Here is a 24,041-nt window from a genome sequence, read left to right as displayed (position 1 = left end):
CAGGTGGAAATTTGCTGTCTCACAGTAGCCTTCATTCAACTCAATCCCCTGTCTTGCTTTAAGAAAAACATATTAAGCTACCTTCTTCAATGGGAATTCCATTTTTCCCCCTTTTATACAGAGCCCCCACAGTACTGACACAGATTCTCTCTCTCTGTTTATGCCAAGATGTGTCATATGAGTAGCTGATCAATTCACATGAGTCAGCCAACATGAATCACTTCTGTCTAGTGTACATCACTAATGGCAGCCTTGCCAACAGTCTCCAAATGGCACCAGAAGCACACACATTGTACAGTACAATTTTTCAGGAAATGCCTTTTTACACAGTCTCAAAGTACTTTGCTAAAGCAAAGCCATGGGCTTTTTGTGGTATGTTTGAAAGGCAGAACAAGATAAAGTGCTGTTCCTCAAAAGAAACCAAGATAATTGCAGCTTGTAAGGAATATTCCACTTGCGTAAGTACTAGCCTCAAACTCTGTAGATAGAAGAGCATCCCCACTTTAACAGGCTTCAGTTTAAACAAAACAAAAATTTGTACCCCAGACTCCATTTGTACTTCACAGGAACAATTATAGAAGGCTTTTTTCTATTTCAGATGATGAGACACTCAATATTCAAGCAGATTACTTTCCAGATAGCAGAAAATCAGATCAAGGAAGCTTTTTTATTTTTATTTTCTTGGAGAACTAGTCCATTGGCAATACTGGAAAGCCCCGCACGGGATTCTGAGGGAAGCTGCATCCAAGTATCTGCATTCTATAGCTTGCAGGGACAGCAGTGTAATTCAGTTATTCTGTTGCTTTGATGAGAGATAAAAGTGGTCCAGGCTGTCAGACTGGTTTCATAAAGGACAAATGTATTTCTGATACAGAGTTTGCTCCAGAATTTATAAATACAAGTAGCAGAATTCAGGCTAGCTTGGTGAGCGTGGCTCTGCGATTATCAACCTATGCACAGCACAATGTACTTCACAATACTTCACAGAAGTATTTGTTCTTCTGCACTTCATTGCTCCCTGTCCTTGCAAAAAAAAAAAAAAAAAAAAAAAAAAAAAAAAAACCTGCTCTAAGGCCTTTTTCAGATTTGAATTCTCATTCAGAGATCACATCTCTCTGTCACTCCAGCTGTCATCTCACTGGCTGCTAATTTACTTTTCTTCAACAGTTTGAGCAGCACAGTTACACTAACATATTTTGAGATATGTAAAGATCACACAGATTTTAACCAATCCAGATGACTTATCGGGACTATAGTCCTCATTTGCACATTGCTTGCTGTACAACCTGCAATAGGAAAAATCACCTTTTTTTTAAACCACCCTGGCCTATCACGGATAGCAGAGGCAAGGTGGCAGAATTCATTTCTGGGTAAGTACATCTTGAGATTTACTAGATTATGAAAAATCCACTCTGTTTATGAAAACATATCATTAACAGCTCAGTGAAAAAGGTTAAATCAGAATTTGATGATGGAGAAGAAAAAAAGTGAGTCACTTTGGACCTACTGTGATCAGTAACAGAGAAGAAACAATTGCTGAAATAAGCCTTTTCAAAAGTGATGAAATGCTCAGACCGTGCAAAGAAGTTACGCTGTGCACGTATGTTAAAACGTATCTACGCTTCGATACAAATAAAAAGAATATATGAAAAACGGACTGAATCAAAGTTATATGGAATTACAGCCTAACTCAGGCTAACATAAATTAAAGAGGCACAGGGGCCTATTGGAGGGGAAAGGGAACACTTTCGTAAATACGGTTTACCACAACACAGTACACTTGGAATAAAAGTGATATCTCAGCGGAAGGTTATCTGCTATCTTGAGTTTTGACTCAATAAAAAGAATAAAATTCTGACTGGATCAAAACACCATCTCAGGAATGGCTTAGGAGATACCTATGGTGGCCTAGGTCTGGTGCAGGAGTCAGAAGCAGTCTGCAGGTACAAAGGCTGCAGTGGGATCCCGAGTGCTTGGTGAAGCCCGGAGTCTCACAACTTCCAGCAACTCCATCAGCGATGGCCTCCCATTCAAACTTCTCTTCTCATAACAAGCTGAACTCAAGAAATGCTCAAGAAAGCTAGCATTGTGTAAAAATCAGTGTACTTCGTATTTTAAGAACACAAGGATGAAAATACTGCTACACAACTCGTACTTATTCATTTAACTTTAAGAAGGAAGGTCTCAGGAGAGAAAGACAGGAATCAAGCGTACCAAGCATCTCAAACACTCCATGAATTTTTTCCATTGTTATTTGTGTTTCCTGCTCTATAAAACAGAATATTTTTCTGCGCAGTTGATTGTCATACTTGAATTTTATTTAAGAGATACTTAATCATCAATGAACATGTAACTACCCTATCAGAACTCCAGTACAAGTGAGGGAGAATAAAAATACCAAAATTATAGTGACATCTGTGAATGTCGTAAGTTTAATGGGGCTATTAGTGTTTTTAGTAAAAAATACTTTTCTTCCCCAGTAAACGTGTCCTACTTCTACAGACCTTAACAGTTATTGTACTTAGAAATATTAGCATGAAATAGTTGAGCACAAGTTGTAATTTTTAAGAAAGCAAATGAGGTACATTGAAAGCCTCTGAAATCTTTTATGCAGTAAGTCAACGGTCTTCCTCACCTTTGCCTTCCCAGATATAAGGCTTGACAGTTCTAGTTCCATAATGATTTCAAGTCCTAGTGGTAATGGTTTTTGTTCTTTAAAATCAGTCACATTGCTAACATATATCCTTTCATTTGACCCTCACTTGCACAGAAAGCACGAAACTATGTATTTTGACAGATCAGCTCCAGCCAGTCATGCTGCCCACAGCTGCTTGCTCACTTCTTCCATCAGAAGTTACTACCTTCACATACACAAGTTGATAGCCACTCCTTCCTGCCTGCACCTCATCTGCTCTGGTTCATAATCCATCATCTTCATTTAAATTCATCTTCAGCTTTCATCTGAGAGTGCCTTTTTTACGTGCACTGAATTAGTCCCTCTTGAGAATATTACCTGGTTACAAATTAACATCAGAGAACTACCACCACCTTTCAGATGCCTCCAAAAAAACCTTAGGTCTATCTGGAAATTCAGAAGTCTTGGAATAGAAACACAACTATATTTTCATAAAGTGCCATAAAGGTGCAAAACAGAACAGTAATGAGGGACTGGAATATTGTGTTTAAGTCCTTTTTCTCTCCTCTTCCCTCTCAAACCACAGTTTTGAGCAAGCCTTCACCAGTATTACAGTTTGTAAGCAGAAGAAAATGTTTCCACACCACCAGGGAAATTGGCTGTGTTATGTCAGTCACTAGAGTTGCCAAGACCTTTTACAAAACCATGTTTTTGCTTTACTCCTCTACTCCACTCAGCAGAGTGGACAGGATGAAGTACTGTGAACTACATACTCTAGCATCCACACACAGCAAATCTTTAAAGAGTACAATTTCAGGGATCATTTTGTAAGTCTTATATTTACAGATAAAAAGCTTTCTTTCTAGAGTTCTTGACAATTTATTAATCTAACAAAAAAAACTTTCAAGTATGAGACTGTCCTCTAAATCATTTGTCACTGAGAGAGGACAGAGAGACTGATGTTGATTAATCCCAACAGATATTAAAGTACTCATTTCAGCATGTCACACCCAAAACCCAGTTCACATGAATAAGTACCTCATACAGCCATCATTCCTTTAAGCAAAGTTATTTATCAAGTTACATAATACGATATTCATTAATCTGAACCCCATCTCCAAAATCCTTTCTGTTATTCCTTGCTAAGGAACAGCCAACTGCAAAGTGTATGCTGGAGATAGCTAAAATTAAATGCTAACTCATTTCACCATGAAGATACTAAGTATGCCTTAAAGAATATGCACTCAAATGTCATCTCTGCAACAGAGATTTCTCCCATCTCAGAGAGATGGCTTTGGTACTGGTCCATCTAAACAAACTCTCCAAGAGATGAAGAAATAAGAAATAAGACAAGGAATGCAATTACAGTAAAGAAGGCTTTTCTAAATAACGATATTGGATTTGCAGTGTGCAGAGGGGGAAGAGGAACTAGCAATATATTCCACATTCAACACAACATGTACCTTCATTATTACAGATCCTTATAGGATGCTCATGTTTTGCTTAATACAGAGAAACCCGTTTGTTTGGGATACCCAACAGTCTCAGCTGCTTCCCTATTTTTAATGATTTTTGTGTATTTAAAATATCATTTTGTCTGTGACTAATTGCACTGTTATGCATTATATAACAGAAAGAAATAGCTTTACCTGAAAGGTATGCAACTTTTTCCTTTAAAATTGGCAATACTTCCATAGCCTTCATTTCATCATTTTTGCGAAACCCTGAAATATATACAAGACAAGGTAATTAGTCAAAAATTCAGAAAAGCTCAGCTTCTACATTTAATGAATGCAAAGGATAACATCTACCTTTGGAATACAATCTGAATGCTGTGATTACAAGAATTAAGATAACTTTAACATAAAAGGATGCAAAAAATACTGTAAACTTCTAAAATATTTTAATAAACATATTATCACTTTGAAAGCTTAACACAACTAGCATGGTCTGTTAGCAAGCCTCAGTGGAGTAAAGCAGGACACTGAAATTAGCCTTTTTCTTCATTAAAAACTGTCAGTTCGATGCAATTACTTTAAGGCATTCCAAATCCAGCCTTCACATCCTCTTCCAGCCAAGAGGAGTAGTATCAAGCCAGTAACAGTTGGTACCTTCACAGCAACCACGAGCCAGCTTCCATCACTAAAAAAACTGAACACTATTTAAATACAACAATCTCTACATCTTTTCCATAAATAGAATGCTTACAGACATAAAGCTCTTTATCTGTGCCTTTTCTGCTGCCTGACAGGAGCTGCATTTTGTAATAGGGAGCACATTCCTTTATGTTAACTCCACAAACACACACAGAGTTTGAAATGGTCCCTAGGGTGGGTGATTACAGTCAGTGTCATAGAGCAGTACAACGTCAGCTTTGGCCTCCTTCTTTTGGATCTAGTACATGTCTGTGGCCAGATTCTATGCTTCTCCCTTCTTTGATGAAGGGCATTTAGGAAGCATTATATTTATGACCTTAAATTCCATACTGACCGGTACAATATAGAATTGACCCCTTCTAGGCCAATCTTGTTCACATCACAACAAGCAGATGGTTCTGTGCCCACACTTCAACTAACTGCACCTATGACTTTTCCCAATCTCTTTCGATTTATGCCCTACTCTTCTGGAGGTGTGTGGGAAGCACCTATTCGTTTACCACAGTTGAAGCCTGGAAATGCCTCCCCCCTCCTTTTTTTTTTTTTTTTTTTTTTAAATACAAACAGCCCAAGATAGCTGTTATAACACGGTAGTTTTATTCTTTAAAGCAACAGTTCATTTGAGAGGTAAAATAACCTTCTTAATTATTCATAATTTCAGGGAATTCTTACAAGAGCAAGCTCATCTATGCACATAGTCTCTCTCTAAAATGCACTATTCTTCTTGAGTGCAAGAAGGCCACAGCCCCTTTACAGACAGCAGCAAAATCCATCAGTGACCCCCAGCAGTGCTGCTATCACTTCTCGTCCTCCTCAGAAGCACCCTAATGTTTCATATCCCTTGGTTTCAGGTGCTGACCCTTAACAAAACAGCTGTGTACTTCTGACCAAAGACCTGAAGGTATCATATTGGTGCTGTCAAGAAACAAGATTTGCAAATACAGGTATCACATGTAAAACATACGACAGGTTCTCTATTCCAGCCAGCAATGCTAAGGCTTTTGTGCTGGTATGGTATTTAGTTATGGGCACTGCCTTTCAAAACAGACCCAGGACACACTGAACAGAGCGCCTAAGGTGAAAGAAAGATGGCCAGGTACTCACAGGCCATGAGCTATGAGAAAGGACTGAATCAACTGACACTGTTCACTCTGAAGAACTGAGGGGAGGCATAGCAACAGTTTTCAAAATACATAAAAGACAGCTTAGTAGTGACAAAAGTAAACTGCCTAGGGTTACGGCAAGAGGTTTACTTTAGACATTAGGAAAAATTTGCAAAGGAAAGAACAGCAAAGCAGGAGACCAGATTGCCTTCTGCAGGCCGTGGACTATCCACCACCGGAGATTTTTAGAAATGCAGTAGACAAACGTCTGTCAGGATGCCGCACACACAGGCCAAGGCAGGGGCCCTCCAGGTCACTCTAACCCAACCATGCAACCGTGCTGTTGTCTCCGTCCCCTCAGACTACAAACCAAACCAGTCCTCCTCCACCCACGGGCTAAGTCCCTGCTTGGTTTTCCAGGAACACCATAAAATAAAAACAAAACCAAAATCAATGCATGACCTCAGAAAGGCCAGCAGAGGCCAACAGTGGTTCCTCGGGTAACCACGCTACATGAAGTATTTCTACATTACAGTCAGCATCTTGCAACTACACAGCAGCTGCAGACCAACAAAGCAGTGGAGGGACACAGGTACTTGCTTTACACTGCCCCAGACCATCAGGAGTCCAGCGCACAGTGGTGTGCACCTCCTGCATTACTCCTTACTCTGGAGTATTGTTTATGGGTTATCAACTTTTACTGAAACAGCCTACAGTCTTCTTCTGAAGTTTTCATCTAGCAGGGACTAACACTATATGCAACAGTTTAAGGAAATCTTGGGCTTAAATAACTTACCTAAAATGAGAGCAAATACCTTCTTCCATCTTGAAATATTTGGGTTTCAGTTGACTGTTAAGGCATACAAAGCACATTTCCAGAGCTAAAATTTTTTGTAATGTGCATTGAGCTACCCACCATAAGCTTAACGCCAATTTAGCATGCCCAGCTTTCATATCGACCATGACAATTTCTTTTCTTTACAGTAAATTTAGCAGTAGAAAACACTTTCTCCTCAGTTAAAAAGCATGCAGAAACCAGTGCTGTACTTTGCCGCCTATCTGAGCTCAGAATTACCCAAGATAGTGATGTTACTGCAGCTTGCTTGGTTAAGGCTTCTGAGCCCTTAAACTACTTCAGCTCAGACCAGGCACGATAGCTGTGCATTTTACTTTGCCTGGGGTGAGTAAGAAGCAAGGAAAATTTAGCTACGATTTCTTTGACTATTAAAGGGGCTGCTCAGGGTAAACACTCTAAGTAAAAACGTTAGTGCCTGGCTCACGTTCTTGTTCTGCATATCCTTAAGGCTCATAAGTCTTAGATTAATATATTCCTGCTGCTTTAAACAGCCTATTTTTATTCCAGCTCTGCAGCATTAGAGCTTAAGCGAGAAAACTGCGGTGATTACACTTGACAAAAGAACACGGGGAGCAAGCAGGGTGAAGAAAAGTCACGAGAATATTGTATTTTCTTTTTTATCGCTGATACAGAGCAAAACCCAGCAATACAAGCAGGCTCTGAGGGCTTAGGGTGGTGTCTGCCTCCCTTTATAAGCCTCGGCCCCACAAAACAGTAGTGATTATGAAGGTTTCATTGAGAGGAGAGGAGGGAAGGGGGGGCATTCACCATTCTCCAGGGAAATGCCACGCGTGTCTGCAGCAATCCCGGTGCACGCAGCCCTGCAGCCTCCGCTGCAGCCCCTGCTCCCCGGTGGTGGCGGTGACGTCATCCCCGCCAGCAGCCGGGCTGCCTCGCTGCAGTGCCCGCAGCCCCCGCCCGCCACCACCACCTCGCAGCAGCCAAGCAGACAAAGGTGCCACTGGCGCGACCCGCTCGCAGTCCGGAGCCGTTAATGGAAGACGCTACACCACGCGTCTCGACAGACCCAGAACGCAAATGCGTTTCATTTCCAGGTGCTGTTAAAAGCATTACATGTATGCGTACGCTACACAAATTCATGCCATTTTTTTCCCAGTATTCCATAAACCCAATAAGAAATTTTTATTTAACAAGTGTGATTATTAATGATTATTTTTAAAATTGCGCATGTAACCGATTTAGTCAAACCCTATCATAGTATCTTTTAAAGACAATTTTCGTCTCCAAGCAAGCAAGAAAACCACCCTCAGTATTTTCAATGCCTACTGAGGGAATACGCAATCTACAGCTCCACATTTTCTGACAGGTAGTAAACGCCCTTCTGTTCTCCCAGGCAGCACACATGGGCATGCTTTTTCTAACCAACAGCCCAGAGGCAAGGAGAAGGTACCTCAAATTATGCAAACCAGCATCCAATATTAACAGACTACATCACACACCACTCTAAACAGCCCATCTCAATTTAAGATAATTTTTTTTTTGACATGAAGCTTTCAGAATCACAGTCCCAAGTTATACTAATGCAACATTTCTGCTAAAGCACAGTCTGATACATTTCAATAACTGCCCTCTAATAACACACAGCTAGACACCTATTAAACATGCAAACAGCAAAAGAAAGTTACCTAAGCTTTATACACAACAGTACGCACTAGCAAATGAGGAATTTATTCCAGCAAACACACCACCTCCTCCTTTCCCCCCCCCCCCCCCCCCCCAATTTCAGGGCTGGAAGATACCACCAACCAGTCAAACTCAAACCAAGTTGTGTGTACTAACCCTTTATCTCATGCTGCATAAAACTAAGATATTTTGCTGCAACATATTAATTTAGCCAAGCCGAAAGACCCATGAAGTGTTCCCAGGTAGACCCGTCACTTCTGGGAGGTATCGGAGACCTCTTCACCCAGCAGACCACCAGAGCTTCCCCTCGTGTAGGCTGCAAGCAGTGCTGAATCCCCCAGCAAAGCGTTGGCTGCAGAGCTGCCCAGCCCCCTGCCCTGCAGCTAGCAGGGTAACCCAGCAAAAGCAGCCACCTTTTGCCTGGGCATCACCATATTCCTATAACTTTGCTGTTCCTTTGCAAACCAACTTGCTGCGACTTTCTACAGGCCTGAAACACTGTGAGCCATTCCCCACAAGAGCACTAGCAAAACACTTGGCAGCTGGTGCAGTAGTTCACAAGTCTGAGACGAATGCTGCACAAACGCCCGAGACTGAGATCTCCTTTAGATACAGGGAACAAGGTAACTGTGTTAATCTTTTTGCACTGCAATATTCAGTAGCTATTCAGGCACGCAATTTAAGGCACCAGATAATTTTATCTTAAACATATCTTTAAGGCTAACAACTCGATTATAGAACTGGGATACAAAATAACACTGTAACCAACTTCCCCCAAGAGGCATCGCTGCCCCAGGAACATGGAAGTGTCTTTTGCACTTTGAAGGTATCTTCAGTGATGTGCATTGTCCAGCCATGAAAAAAAAACAGGTAAACTGCAAAAACTCTCTAGCCAAGAACATAACCCAGCTTTTGTAAGATTTCTCTTTTTAAGACGGTGAAAAGAATGGGAAGTTGAGGCTAAGAAGCGCTTCTCCTCATGAAGAGATTGAAGAAGCCCTCGTCCACTGCTGTCACGCATAACTGACCTGGGGCTTTTTTGAAACGTGGCTAGAAAAAGCTTCCTGAAAAGACACACAAAAAAAAAAAAAAAAACAAACAAAAAAAAAAAACCCAAGCAGGGGATGTTCTCATTGGGAAAACTCATACCTTCAACAACCCAACTGCTTTTCACATTCCAGCATAAAAATCAAGACCCTTTCACAACTGCACATGAAAAAAGCCAGACTCATCCCAGGATACAGCGATGCTTGCGGCACTCTTCCGAACGCAGAAGACTCAACGTGCCACTGACAGCAAGCAGGCACCTTAGCTGCCAGCCTGCTCCCCCCAGCACCGGCCTTCTCATCCCCACCACCTCCTTGACTGGAACCCCACCCTGAACCATGGAAAGCTCTTTCAGTGAGTTATTCCCCAACACAGTACACTCTTGGCAAGAGGTCTCTTCTCAACTACCAGATCTATTCTGATAAGCTTCTGCTCAAAAATTCACGAGCTGCTCTAAGAACGAAAGAAAAAAACAAAAACAAAACCCAAAAAACATACAGGCTGAGATGGTGGGCATTCAGAACTGCTGTGTTAATGCCACAGTTCAAGTAATCAGAGAGTTAAGTAATGACTGGACTGATTTAAGTTAGTCATAATTCAAGAGAAATATTTGCTAGAATAAGAGCCCTGGGATAAAACAACAGTTTTAGTTTCTATTCACAGAAGCACACAATTATTGCCAACTATTCATATATGTGCTATACCAATACCCACATAGCACACAAAGGATAAACAATATTACCGAGCATCAAACAAGGAGGCAGGAAAGAGGACACTGAACAAGCAGCGACTTGCATCTAAGTAAGGCATCAGAAACTGTAAATCATTTTTCACAACTTCTTGCATTCATCAGTTAAACTTCCTTGTGTGTTAAGTTTCTCTTAACTTCTGCTGCAAGGTTTATTGTATGCTTTTGCATTCATACACTACCCCCCCAACCCGTTTTCCTCCCTTAAGTGTCCAGAAAGAGAGAGCACAAAGCAGCTTCCTGTTCTCCATTTTGCCACAGAGAGAAGGTTTTTAGAAGACAACGGTGGGCCAATTTCTGTACAGTACAGAACCAGCCAGAAAAATAGTACAGACTAAGTCAATAAAGTGACTGCTAAACTCCACAAGTTCTTGGCTTTACAAATAAAACTAGGCTACTAAGGTATAGGTGAGAAAGAAAATTGTGAACTTTTGAGAAGCAGAAAACTAAAGCCAGCATACAACCCCATCAAAAGGAAATGTAAGATAAGCTAAAGTTAATGCATGTATGGTATTTACTGATAGCCTTTTTTAGATTTTACCTCTGAATTTAAGCAGCAAATTCCATTTTATGGTAGGTTTACCTATAAAATCATACTTTCGTATTCAAGTGTGCAAAGGATTCACAGAGCAATCAGAATTGTCTATTCATCAGCTGCACTATCGCTTCCTGTTATAGACATTGCCTTTATTCATTTCTGCTCAGAAATCTTACACCATCTTTCACTTTTCAACAAAGTTGCAAAATTGACAGAAATAATGGAAAAGAATGCAATTCTGCTCTCTCCCCTGAAGCTTCATCAGCTTGCGGATGACCAGTTTCAACAGATACAATACAATTAATCCCAAAGACACTAACTTTTAGTGGTGGCTGGCATTGGCATATTTAAGACCATACTTTTTTTTTTTTTTTTTTTTTTTTTTTTTTTTTTTGTAAATAAGAATTGAGGAACTGTGAGCCATTTTGTAAATGAACCAAATGCGGTAAAGATTCAGTACTGTCATATAGATCACTGGGCAATACTAGTAAACTTGGCAATCATCATTTACTCATTCATACTTTTACTCAGAGCAGGTTCCAAAGCCTACAGAAGTGACTGAGACTACAGAAGTGACTAAGAGAAGCACTAGAACAAGGATGTAATGTGCAGCAGGATATGACCCAAGAAGCATGATTTCAGTGTTGTTCCAGCAGCCATACCCATGAGTTTAAGCAAAGTATTTCTATATTAGTGTTAAATGAGTCACTAAGAACCCTGTCCTTAATTTTAAGCAATTCCAGGAACAGAAAGAAAGCACACTTTTGACTCCTTCAGCTCTAGCTAGGCTCAAAAACCTGCTTATAAGGTGATACGACATCTTCAAATCCTTAGTTTATCACAACTACTGATAGAAATGTTCCTTCTCTTCCTCCGTTGACTTCCTTCCTACTCACTCTTAAAAATTACTCTACACTGGTACTGCTAGTATTGAGTCTGCATGCAGTGTTACCACATGGCTAACTGGGGCTTCACAGAAGTGGACAGCCTAGAAACTGCCTCGAAGGAAGAAAATGAGATTAATTAGAAGGTTACTAGCTGTTTACACCACTTTCAGTTTTTACCACTTTCAGTTATCACTAAATAAAATAGATTTTATTTTCCTATTTATAGCTGTTCTGTGGTTTGTCCTGCCACCTGGATGCTCTTGACTGTAAGTTATGTCTGGTTCTGGAGGAGGTAGAGAGAAACCATGAGATATGGAATGGATATTAGTATTGTTGATAGCAAATGCTCAAGTGATCAATTCACTGACTGCATATGTAACACAAAGTTGAGTGACAAGCCTTTTCTCAGAAGCTTATATACTCATCTACTCTTCAATTAAAAGCAGCTACTGGGAACCTAGCTACCTCAGATACATACCACAAAACTTTTTGGAGAGCTGCCTTAAGAACAAAAGTTAACAAAACCCCAAATCCTAAATCACTCCTTTAAGAACTCATACTTTGCTTTTAATTGGGCAACAGGTACCTTAGAGTTATACCCATATTTTGCAGTGAGGCCCTTTCCAACCTGAATTATCCTATGAAATGTTTGAGCTAGACGTACAACCATCCGTTGTGACCTGTTTTCCCACTCTGAAGCAAGGAGAATTGTAGTTTTAAACTTACCTATCCACCAGGGATGTTCTATCTGTTCCTGCTGTCTTACCACCACTGCTGGGGGTTGATTTGTTTTGGTGGGAACTGCTCATTCATCTCAAAGTGCTGCAATATTCCACTCCACCACCATGCTGAGGTAGCAGCCCTCTCTCTAGTAGTGTTCAAATGCAGCAGTAGCACACTGCTTTCCCCACAGTTAGATACCTCCCCTGTTGACTGTTGCTGCAGACGTTCACAGCTAAAGGGTCTACGTTGTGAGAGCTAACATAAGGGCACCCTGCCTTCTACTGAAGATTGTTTCAACATGTATTTTTACTAACAACAAGATCCGCAAGCAATGGTTTTTGGTTTTTTTCCCTTCTCGTTCAAAACACGGACCAAGTGAAAGGCAGTAGCTTCTAAATTCAGCTCGGCAACAGCTGGAACACAACATTTTAGATCATGTCCTTTGGCTCTCGTTCCAAACCACCATCTGGAGAAACCTCTTTCAGCACTGAACACCAACGAAAACTACAGTAAGGGCAGTAAAAATAAACACAGTAAAACAGACTGAGAGTTGTCCTGCAATGTTTTAACCTGAGCAACTATAGGAAGAACCATTTCCATCAGCCCTGAAATGAATCAAGAATGCCAAAAATGGGCTGCATATTCTTCAGAAAAGATCTCTCATAGCCCAAAGTATTGCTTTGAGACTTCCTACTATGCATAGACTCTGAAACTAGGCATTTATGAATTATTTACTTCTTGATTTTCCTTATTGTTATAACTATCCACACGTTTTCATAATACTTTCCTCACCTTATGGAGACTCACCTGTAAAGTACAATAAGCTACAGTCATACTTGGAGAGATCTGTACTTCAACAATTGCTTTTGGTTCAATATTCCTCCCCCCCCCCCTTCCTTTTTTTCCATGGCACTTTACCTTTCACCTGTGGTCAAACTAGCAGTTTGCAACAAAATACATGCCATTCAAAGAACTTAGAAATCTGAAGGAACAGATGCTGTGCACAAACTATCATGTTAGTCTGTGGCTATAAAGAACACAAGTCCTAATACGAGCAAGGCACAGGAAACGTAGGATGGATTCGAGGTTCTACGCTATATTACGGTGCACATACAAAAGATCAATGTGAGGAAAAAGGGGAAAATACTTCTTCACGCTATACTGTAAAAATAGTCAAGTGTATTTTGATTCAGGCAACAGATAAAAAGAATTATCTGCAGTTTGCTTTATACAGCCCCTAGCTTCTGATGTGCAATCATTAGAAGCATTTAGGGGAGTGCAAATGAAGTTCTGAAAAAAAATCAACCAAGCTTCTCCCTACATGCCTTTTCTATTTTATCTTTTTTATTGATTAGATGTTATTTAAAACACTGATTAGTATATGCTGCTGGTTGAAAATGAACTTGCCTGAGGTCAAATTCTATGAAAAAAAAGAGAAAGAAAGAAGTCAGGAGCAGTGGGCAGGGAATTAAAGCTTGTGTATTTCACTTCTAATAAGCAAGTGGTTGCTAACAGCAACCTGTCTCCCTCCCTCCCTGTAAAAGGGAGGGTAAGATTAGCATGAAATGCCAAGAGGGATGTACGTTACCTGTCTCATCTGCACTAGGATTATGTCAGAAATGATAGCTTGTTATTCTAAGCAGGGGTGTGCATATTCTTAACATGTACATCATAATACCTAAAAATACATACTTAAGATGATAGAAACCAGAAAAGAGAACACCCAGTTGCTCTAGTGAGACCAAAATTGGCTACGTGCTGGCTGGGCTGTGCCGGAGCAGCGCAGCACAGCACAGCTCTAGCCACCCGCAGCCCAGGAACAGCCGGGCTGCCACGTGAGGAGCCGGGCTCGCAGCAGAGCGCATTACATCACTGGCTTTGTGCAGGGCAAAACCATCGCCAAGCCCAAGAGGAGCATCTCCACACGCCGCATCTGCAGCTCCAGCCCCCAAGCATTACCCACTCAGGCAAAGGAGCTATCTCAAGTTATGCAAACCTTTCTCCTCCCCCTCGTCAAAAATCCTCTCCATCCAATCCTTCTGGCAAATTTCATTAAAAACAAACCAGAGATCTGTACCATATTTTGCTCTGCAAATTAATTTTGACTTGAGCATCAATAGAAAGGATTTTGCAGACTGTCCTGATTAAGGAAGGGAGGTTTCATTCTTTATTTATTAAATTTTGTCATCAGAAGGAAAAAATCTTCTAGAACAAGGCAAGCAGCTAGAACTGCATCAGAACTACATTTAATGCTGTTACTGAAGGACAGAAATTTCACTTAAATCAAGGCTGGGTGTTCCCCATACATCTCCACTCACTCAGCTCCTTCCACGCTACTTTAAACAAGAACAAGATTAACATCTTGCCTTCACTTTCATCCGTTTCTGCAAATGTACTATAAACGCAGCATGTGCACTTTCATGATTCCAGTCAGAAGGGTACTCCCAAACCCAGCACCCAAAGCCAGGAAAGAAATTCTCACCAGCTCACCTGTCCTCAAGTCATGAGTAAATTAACTTCAAACTCATTTTTATTAAGTATATATAGCATATGCAAATCTAAGACAGGTAAGACAAAGCAAGCAGCTCCTAACACCACTTAATGTTCTAAAGGTATTCACATGCCCAATTGTTTGTTTCTATAGCTTTAACACTCACCTGTATATTGCAACAATCAACATCTATTAAAACAGTGTCAGAATCCTTTTGGAACAGCAATTATTTTAAGTAGCTATGCTGCATTATAATCACAAGTGTGCCAGTCAAGGTCTCCTTCAGTTAAGGAAAAAATATGAAACCTTGCTCATTTTACAGAGCAAACAATCACAGAAGCTGTTTAAACCTGGCAACTTACCACTTCCTACTAGCTGTCAGCACAACAAATCCAGTCTAACAACTACTAGTGAGCTGCCACTATTTTAAGCTCAAAGTTTTAACATTAAAATTATAGACTAATACAGCTGCACTAATTAAAATAGGGAAGCACAGACTTACATTTCTTTCATAGACAGCAAGTAGTCAGCAATCAGCTTTACTCTTGAGCCTACTTGAACATAGAAAACACAAGCATGTTATATGCTCAAAAAAATAGCCAGTTATTCACCTCTATAACACTACCAGCAAAATACTGCCATTAGCAAATGTCTTCCATGTTGTTTCATTTCAATGGAGAATATTCATCACATGTGCATGTCATAGCACCGCTTTACCCTTTCCTTGAAAGGAGCGCTCAGACTTACCAAACCTTACACAGTATCATAGAGATATCATGTGATACCATCTGCAAATCAACATGATGACAATGATTCATTCAGTATACAAATCATAACTTTTTAATTAAGTTCATAAAAGCTAGCCTAATTTAAGCTTGATTAAAATGGGTGTCTTGGTCTTCTGCAACACTGATTCATTCCACAGAAAAATTCTAAGAAAACACAATTTCCTGGAAAAGGTCTTTGAGACTACAATAGGAGCTAACATTTCACTTGCATTAAGAAAGCAGCAACATACTTTGGCATGTATATTAATGGATTACTTCAGAAGTCTATAATATATTTTTAAAAGCAATGGGTAAGATTTTAACAATGTCTCTGTCCTCAGGCCTTTAGTTCCTGACAAGATTTAAGATACATAAGTTGTATCTGAAGATTTTAACTCTAAAAGGGATCAGTGATCACTAGGTGTACTTCAAAATGACCTACTGAGCTTGGTTAGAAATACTAATTTCTGTAGAGTACAACAGAAACAAAATGTGAAACTGAATTTCTCTTTAGCTGCTTTTGCCTTCACCTTCTCTAAAAAAAGTGTTTTACCTCTTATTCCCTCTCACCAGGTTAAGATTCAAATTTATGGCAGCAGTATAACACAGCAACCATTTATATGTTATTTAGTTTGGTAAATATTTTTACACATTATTAAATGAGAAGCACTCTACTAGAATGCTTTTGGTCGAAAGCCAGTTTTGCTGTAGACAGATCACCAAGAAACATTCTTATTTACTACTGAGCTCCAATATTCTGACATCCCATTGAAACTGGGAAATCATCACATGCACTATTACTTAAAAAAAAAAAATTAAGAAATCAAGTCACATCAGAAGTTTACTTAGTCTTTTTAGCTTGGCAGCTGCTGAAAGCTTGAACACAATACTACATCATGTCCTTTTCCAGTATGTCACCCAGATTTTTGAAAGTGTAGGGACAGACAATGGGTGTATTCAGGACTTGCCACACTGGAAAGTGTGTTGAGTACAACGTTGCATTACTCAGTATCCAATTGGAAGACAGAAACTGGGACTACAAGATAGTTGGCCTGCCAAAACACTAGACCTCGTTACTGTTAGCAACAAGCATCTCCTTATTAGCAACTTCTCTGTAGAAGACCTACCCAAAAGTTTCAATAGCTGATTCATCACAACTGCCTCTGTTCATGCTTCCTTATCTAAAGGAACAAGCATAGGTGACCAATACCTCCTAGTACATTTAATACATAAGAACATTCTTACTAAGCTCTCTGTGCACATGGTTGTCATGTTATGCTTTATCTCTGCTACCACTGCAACAGCAGTTTTGCCCCTGCTAATTGCAGGTCAGTTCACTGACACTCCAGCTGTAAGGATAATAAAAGTAGATGGAGTAGACAGATGGTACTGTCCATTTACTCTTCACATGTGACAGGAGACCTAGTCCTCTTGAGAAGTCAGTTAAGAGGACTTGAAGCACATTCACATCAGTTTGACATACCTGAAGCTTCCTCCAACATGTTCTTTAACTCAATATACTTCTGTTCTCAGGAAGATCAGAAGCAAAGCTTGCATTACCTCTGCATACTGCAACTCTGCTGTATACAAATCTATTCCACCTAGCTCGAATCAGCACATTTCCAACACTAACTTGGTTCTGAATTTGAAAACTGAGCACAGGCCCAGATGAACGCCACAGCTTGTAACTGTTCAGAGGAGGAACCATCAAGCAAGCTAGCAGGATGCATTACTGTCAGAATGTTTTAATACTGTTAACAGCAACAAAAGTGCACTGATCTAAAAGCAGACTAAGATTTCAACATCAGGGAAGAACAAATGTTAAGTACTTGTGACTTAAAAAAAATAGATTTTTGGACTAGTAGGACTTAATCTGTTACTAATGCTCAAAATAGCAATATGCACATGTTTGATAAAATTTCTCCTATCACACTACAAAGTTTCCCATATTAAATGAGTACTGGCATAACGAATGATGCCAAGGATCCAAGTTACAGCACTGTAACACAGCACCTCTATGTTGCCTTCTTGATGGTTTGTTGTTATAAGTAATCATTTTACACAGAAAATTAATTTAAGAATCAAAACCAACAGAGGTATTTGAAGTCGACCTGGATGCATGAGAAAACATCTTGAATGAGTCTAAAATGTTCCTCACACAGGGCCAATACCAGAAGCTGAAATTACCTACTCAAGCAGCCTGTTGTTCGCAGACGTGACGTAATCCATCCTTACATAAGGCCTGATTTTGACCTCTTAGGGTAATTGATTGCTACAAAAATCACTTCTTAAATTACTGTTCTTGTGCCCAGATCTGTTGAACTGTCATTCTTCAAGCTCTCGGCTCAATGACTTTCTATAGGTGAGGGCTCCCTAATCTAATTAGATTTTTCCTTTCATCTTTGTAATTCAGAGAGAGCTACTTCACATTATAGATTTTCGTGTTTAACATTTTCATTTCCCCAAAGACTTAAACTTGATAGTCAAGTTCATTCTGACAATTCTTTTTTAAACTAAAGTAAGTGTTGAAAGGAACTGATAGTTCTCAGCAAAACCTCTTTACCTCCACTAAATATTTGTTTTGCAACTACCAAAATAGAAATCACCCTTAGACAAAAATAAGTGCAAACTAAAGAACTGTTACAGTGCCATTAGCCAGAAAGTAAAATTTACCAGTCTGCTTTCACTTTACAAGCTCAGCCTAGTGTTGTTACTTTTCATTCTACCCGCATCAACAGACTGATTTCAAATAAATTAAAGGCTTAATTCTACCATGCACTGTAACTCCCCGTATCAAGCAAATAGTAATGCAAAATGATACAGTTAGGGTAGGTGGGAAGTAACTACTGGCTATTGGTGGACTAGCCATGAAGAACTAGAAGAAAGGTAAATTACTTGTAGTTTTCCAAAAACAGTTTAGGCAGAGATGCTCGACTATTAAGCATCACACCTTAATCAAACTTAAAAGTCAACTATAACACCAAGTTCATTTAGTTTTCTGGTACAACATTTGTGGGAACAGTTATTGACTGCTCATATGACTGAGGATGGTGCATCTGTGGAATGTCCTCCATCAAGTCTATGCAGCCACACTGCCAGGGACATAATCTGGTGACTGTTTCCTGTTGGTGGCAGTGTATAGTTATTTTATATATACTATAGAAATATTATATTTTGTGTGTGTGTGTGTGTGTGTGTGTGTGTGTGTGTGTGTATATACACACACACACACACACACGGGAAGGTGGAACTTCTATGTAAATAGAATTCTCCAAGACCTCAAAAAAGAGGTTATTAAAACACCATGCTCTGCTAGGAAGAGACTCTTCACAAGCTCAGCCCAAGCCACAAGTCAGGCCAGTAAGCAGAATTTCCCAGCACATGCTCAAAGCAGGGCAGATAGCTGAAAACAAGGTGAAAGACAACGACCTAGTGCAAACAAATTTATCTAATTCATGAATATCTGTAAATATTTTTGCACGTTAGCTATCATTAAAAAATGCAAATTGAAATCATCACCTTTGCATTCCTTAAGAGAAGACTGACTGACTGTTACTTGTCAACATAAAGGCACTCCATCTCCGTGTTTAGTGATCTTTAAAATGAAGACACCATGATGTTAACATGCATCCTTCTTTACCAGCACACTGCTCCATCAGACGAACAAAAGGGTACCAATATTAAAATACAAAATAAACCTGTTAGATGCTTTGCAAAAGCAAGACAAAGTATTTTATAGTGACAGACACAAAAGTCTCTCTGTGGTAGAATTAGTTTTTGAATCAGCATGCCTGAATTAAAAAAAAAATTCTTCAGCATATTTACAAGTTTAAGGCTGACAAAGAAATCCAAGATTGAAAACATTATCTTAAATAAGAGCTGTATTTAAATTAAAGAAATGCAATTAAGTGTTTGAACAAGCACCTAGTTTAAGGAACCCTCACTATTTTACCACCAGGTGAAACTGCAAATTCTCCTCCAAAACCCAAAAGTTAAATTCAACAAACTGTCTGGTACATAGAAACTAGTCCAATGATTTGAACTGTGGAATATTTCTGAACAGAGATCTGTGCTTAATCTAATAAAAAGCATTTAACTTACTGAATTTCTTCTAACAAAATGACTGCCTATAATTACCAGAAATCAATATACTACAGAGTAAGATTATATTTAAATGTCTAACACTGACTTTTTTTTTCAAGTGTCCTTTATGCTTAAGTTTAAAATCAAAAACACAAAACATCACCTGCTCATTCAATACATGCCTGGCAACTTTGCATACTTACAAATTATCATGAAAGGGAAGCATATTAGCAAAGATTAAGAGATGGCTCTAGTACCAGACCATGAAGCTGATCTAGTTCGCAACCCCCAAATCCCAACCTAACAGACAAGCAGAAGCCGAACTAAGTTAGGTCTGCACCAATATATTTCATTGCAGGGGTACACTAGAAACTCAGCTGTGAGTTAATATTAACATACTGTGCACCCAAGGAAAGTTAACTATATGTCACATGCTAAGTGGAGTCTTGCATTAGGAGAGCTCTTCAGTGGTCCCTCTTGTTAACAAAATAAGAAAAAAAATCCAAAAAAGAAGGGTCATGGAGAACTTATATCATAAAATATTCACCTAAAGCAGACAACAGTTTTTGTTGGAATGCCACTGAAAATTATGTATCAGATTACAAAAGCTGCAATCACTGCATTACACTAGCCAGCTAAAAAGCCATCTTCTGAATTTGTTTTCCAGACTAGCCATTTTAGAGCAAGAAAACTGTATTACTACTGGCTCAAAGGGTTGCGTTTTTTTCCTTTTGGGGCAGGGGGGAGTTTTTGTTTTTTAATGAATAGTTGTCAAGAGTATAATGTTATTTCAAATCAGAAGGCCATTAACTTATGTGTCCATCCTTATTTTCAGCGTCATCCTTGTTGATTTTTGAGTGCTATTTAACCTGAAAACACAGGCATTCCTTCTTCGTAATGAGCGCATCTGCATTTATGTCCCCTTCACCAGATGACTAACAGTACGAGCACACTATTTTGATTGACACCTAATACCATAGCTGCCATTATCACTTACATCATGTTAAAACATGAAGTGTTACCCACATCTATTTGGGGAGTAAAAGAATACCAAATTACTTTGACACATTGTCAAGAAGCACTGTCAAATTTCACCCACCATAGCTATGTTTTCTGTTTCTCCACTTTACAAGGTCATTAACTAAGTCACAAGCAGAGATGATTCCACCATATTATAGCTACAAATTCAATTCAGTTTTGAATTTTATGCAGTAACATGCCACTACAAGACAAAGTTCAAGAAATATTCAAGTGACTTACCATTCAGAAGTATCACCACACCAGTTTTTTGTTTTGCATCCCATGTATAAGAACACATTGTTGATACCAAGGTTTAATATGTCTATGGCCAACAGAATAGGTAAACTAAATGATGCTCAAGAGGAGCAGCAAATTAAATCTTTATCCCTTTATTAGAAGAAGAAGAAGAAGAAAAAAAAAAAAAAAAAAAAAAAAAAAAAAAAAAAAAAAGAATTCTGGTTCCAGAACTTCAGATCTGTGTCTAAGACTGCAGTGAATTTGCTATAGTTTCCATGACTGCTAGGTTTCTATCTTCTCCAAGAAGTTCAATTTCCAAGTCAAAATATTTTTCAGCTGTTCTTGTTTGAGCAGTCGCATGAAAAACGGTACAATGCGTGTCCAAAATCCCAGTCATCTTTGTCAATGCCTATCTTCTGCCTGTACGGTTTGCTTGACTGTCAGTTTGCTTAACAGTTGCTCTGCCTGGATTTACTACCAAATAGGCTTTGACAATGATTGCTATTTAATCTTCTGTAATACCCAGATGCAACTGTTCCCAGATAGGAGGACAGTTTAAAAAACACAGCCTCCAACCCCCACTACATGCAAGTCTGGAGTCATGCTCTAGAAATCCTGTAGTTGCCAAACTCAGCAGTAAAATGGACTACTGTCACAAACAAAAGCACATCACAAATGGCAAAACCTGGAGCATCCTCAAAGCAATGTAAACCTCAGCAGTTAAACTCCTCTCTGCCCACTCATCCATCTAACAGAAAACCTATTTCAACTGTAGATGTTGAACAGAGTTAGACAGACACTTGTTAGTAATTCTAACAGTTTTTTCTACCAGCTTTATAGCTGTCAGCTTTAAGGATCTTTTAATACGCAAATATCTTTGCATCCAAATTATCTATAGACTTAGTGCTATGCTTTGTCTTTATTAATTCTGTCTACGTCACGGTACAGTAATGAATGTTTGCTAGATTAAAAGCTTCAGTGTTCATGAAAATTTGCTAGTAAAACATCCCACGTAAGAGTATAGCAAGATTTGTAACTGTTCCTTAATCATTTAATCTGTGGAACTTCAGAATCCTTCAATTATCCCTGAACACCCACACCACGGTTCCCCAAATACTCATATTCTTCCTGAAGATGATGCTGTCACAAACTAAATGACAGTACATAAGACCTTAGATAATTAAAGCTGAAGTTACAAATTCACAATTTGTCCCAGTCTCTGAAACACAAGAAAATGCTTTCCAAAAAAACCTATCAACACCTCCAGATATTCTCACTAGTTACCACTTCAGAAATATAAACAAATAACCTGAGCAATTATCACCTGATAAACTTACAATTTAACAACAGAAAAAAAAAACACCTCAGTACTTAATATTTAACATTTAGATACCAACCTACATTAATTATTTAATTTAGAACAAACTAAGCATTAGTAGGATTAGTAACAACTCCTGCCTACAGCATCAGATAAAATTTAAAATCAGTTACAGCAGAAAAGAAATATTCTGCTTGATTTAACCTTAAAGACATCTAATTCAAATGGTGATGTAATGGCACATATTTCTAATCAAAAAGCCAATGCACCTGGACAGCAATATGACCTACGTATTTCAACTTTGAAATGCCAGCTATGAGACATTATTGCACGCAGTTAAAAACCTGACTCAAGCAATTCAAAGGCAAGATACCAAAAACAGTGTAATGATTTTAGTTTAAGTGCTATTTTTCAAGATGTACTTACAGTGTGCCACACTGACACAGGGCACACCACATGCTAACACAAGAAATCCATGCCATAACGGGAGCACTTCTAGACAAATTTACTCATCATCTCTACTTCATGATAGTTCTGGTGAGGTACCCCCATTTATGAGACTACAGGTTACACCTTATTCACAGGCTGTTGCCTGTGAATACTTCAGGAAAAATTGAATTCAAATTCAGTGTCATTACCCAAGTTATACAGTTTACACAAAGGAAAAAGGAAAGCGCTCATTCTCTCTAAATTAGACATTGCCATCTTAATGCTTAAGAACTCAAAGACACTTAAGATGACAATATCTAATTAAGACAGTCTCTCATTTTAATCTGGAATATTAGTCAATGGTTTATTCCCACTCACGTTCTGCACGGCTGAAGCCTTTGGGCAAACAAAAACTCCAGTCTCCCCATCTGCAATACTTCACAGCAGCTCATTTCACAACGTGCAGAGCAATACTAGGAACACTCAGCAATACAGGTAACTTCCAGACTTCTCCATGCTTTTGCCAATTTTTCCATGAACCTTGCCTTTTGTTTAAGGACTTCCAAACAAAGCAGCATTATTTTGTGAAAACAGCTAACAGTGGATTAGCTCATTAAAAAAGTGACACATATCACGAAAGTTTTTTTTTTTTTAGGCAAACCAAGAAAGGTGGGATCCTCTTTCACTATTTTGCCTGTGCTCACCACAACAGCAGTAAATCTCCCTTATATGTGCATCAAAACGTACAGCACTGACAATTAGCTGTACTAGAGGGAAACCACTTGATTTGTGTCAATCTGCAACACTGATACCTTTCTTCACAGACCCAGATGGTCCTAGCTGAGGGCCCCACAATTCCATGTCAATTTGCTACCAAAAAAAAAAAAAAAAAAAAAAAAATTACTAACCCCCCACCTCATTCCTCCTTCAGGAAATGAGAGCACAAAGGAAACCAAGCCGGATCCCTTTTTAGCCATTTCCAGGCAACATGCCTCTAATGTGACTCAGGCACTTGAAAGTGTGTTTTGCCATGAAACTACTCCATACAGCAGCAATTACTCTAGTAAGGCTATGCCAACTATGTAAGCAATTCAACTTATAGCAGGACACCAGGGTGCACTGCCGAATACTAAAGCAGCTAAGTGACAGACCAGTAAGTATCTGCACATTGCTAGATACCGGCCAATACCATGTGGGTGAGAGTATCAAAGAAACAATTATCTGCCAAAGAATTAAAGACACCGGTCTAAACACACAACCTCCCTCCAAGGCAAACACAGGCTACACAGGCAACTCTTTCATTTGCGAGTGCCAGCGCGTTGGGGCCAGGCCCGCAACTGTCCACTTGTGGCCAGCAGC

The 24,041-nt window shown here is 39.2% G+C and overlaps 1 protein-coding gene across 2 annotated transcripts in view; it reads right to left on the bottom strand.

Annotated features, from left to right (window-relative positions):
- The window catches only part of TRIO (trio Rho guanine nucleotide exchange factor), a 255,971-nt gene that overhangs the window by 181,962 nt on the left and 49,968 nt on the right, over positions 1-24,041 (bottom strand). For both annotated transcript variants that reach the window (XM_064506864.1, XM_064506862.1), the window contains exon 2: positions 4,285-4,359. In XM_064506864.1, the coding sequence (XP_064362934.1) occupies positions 4,285-4,359 (75 nt within the window). The remainder of the gene's footprint in view (positions 1-4,284; positions 4,360-24,041) is intronic.

Source organism: Dromaius novaehollandiae, chromosome 2, assembly GCF_036370855.1.
Source record: "Dromaius novaehollandiae isolate bDroNov1 chromosome 2, bDroNov1.hap1, whole genome shotgun sequence".
NCBI classification, from domain to species: Eukaryota; Metazoa; Chordata; class Aves; order Casuariiformes; family Dromaiidae; genus Dromaius; species Dromaius novaehollandiae.
Note: the sequence above shows the minus strand (reverse complement) of the source record. Positions and strands in the feature narration are given on the sequence as shown.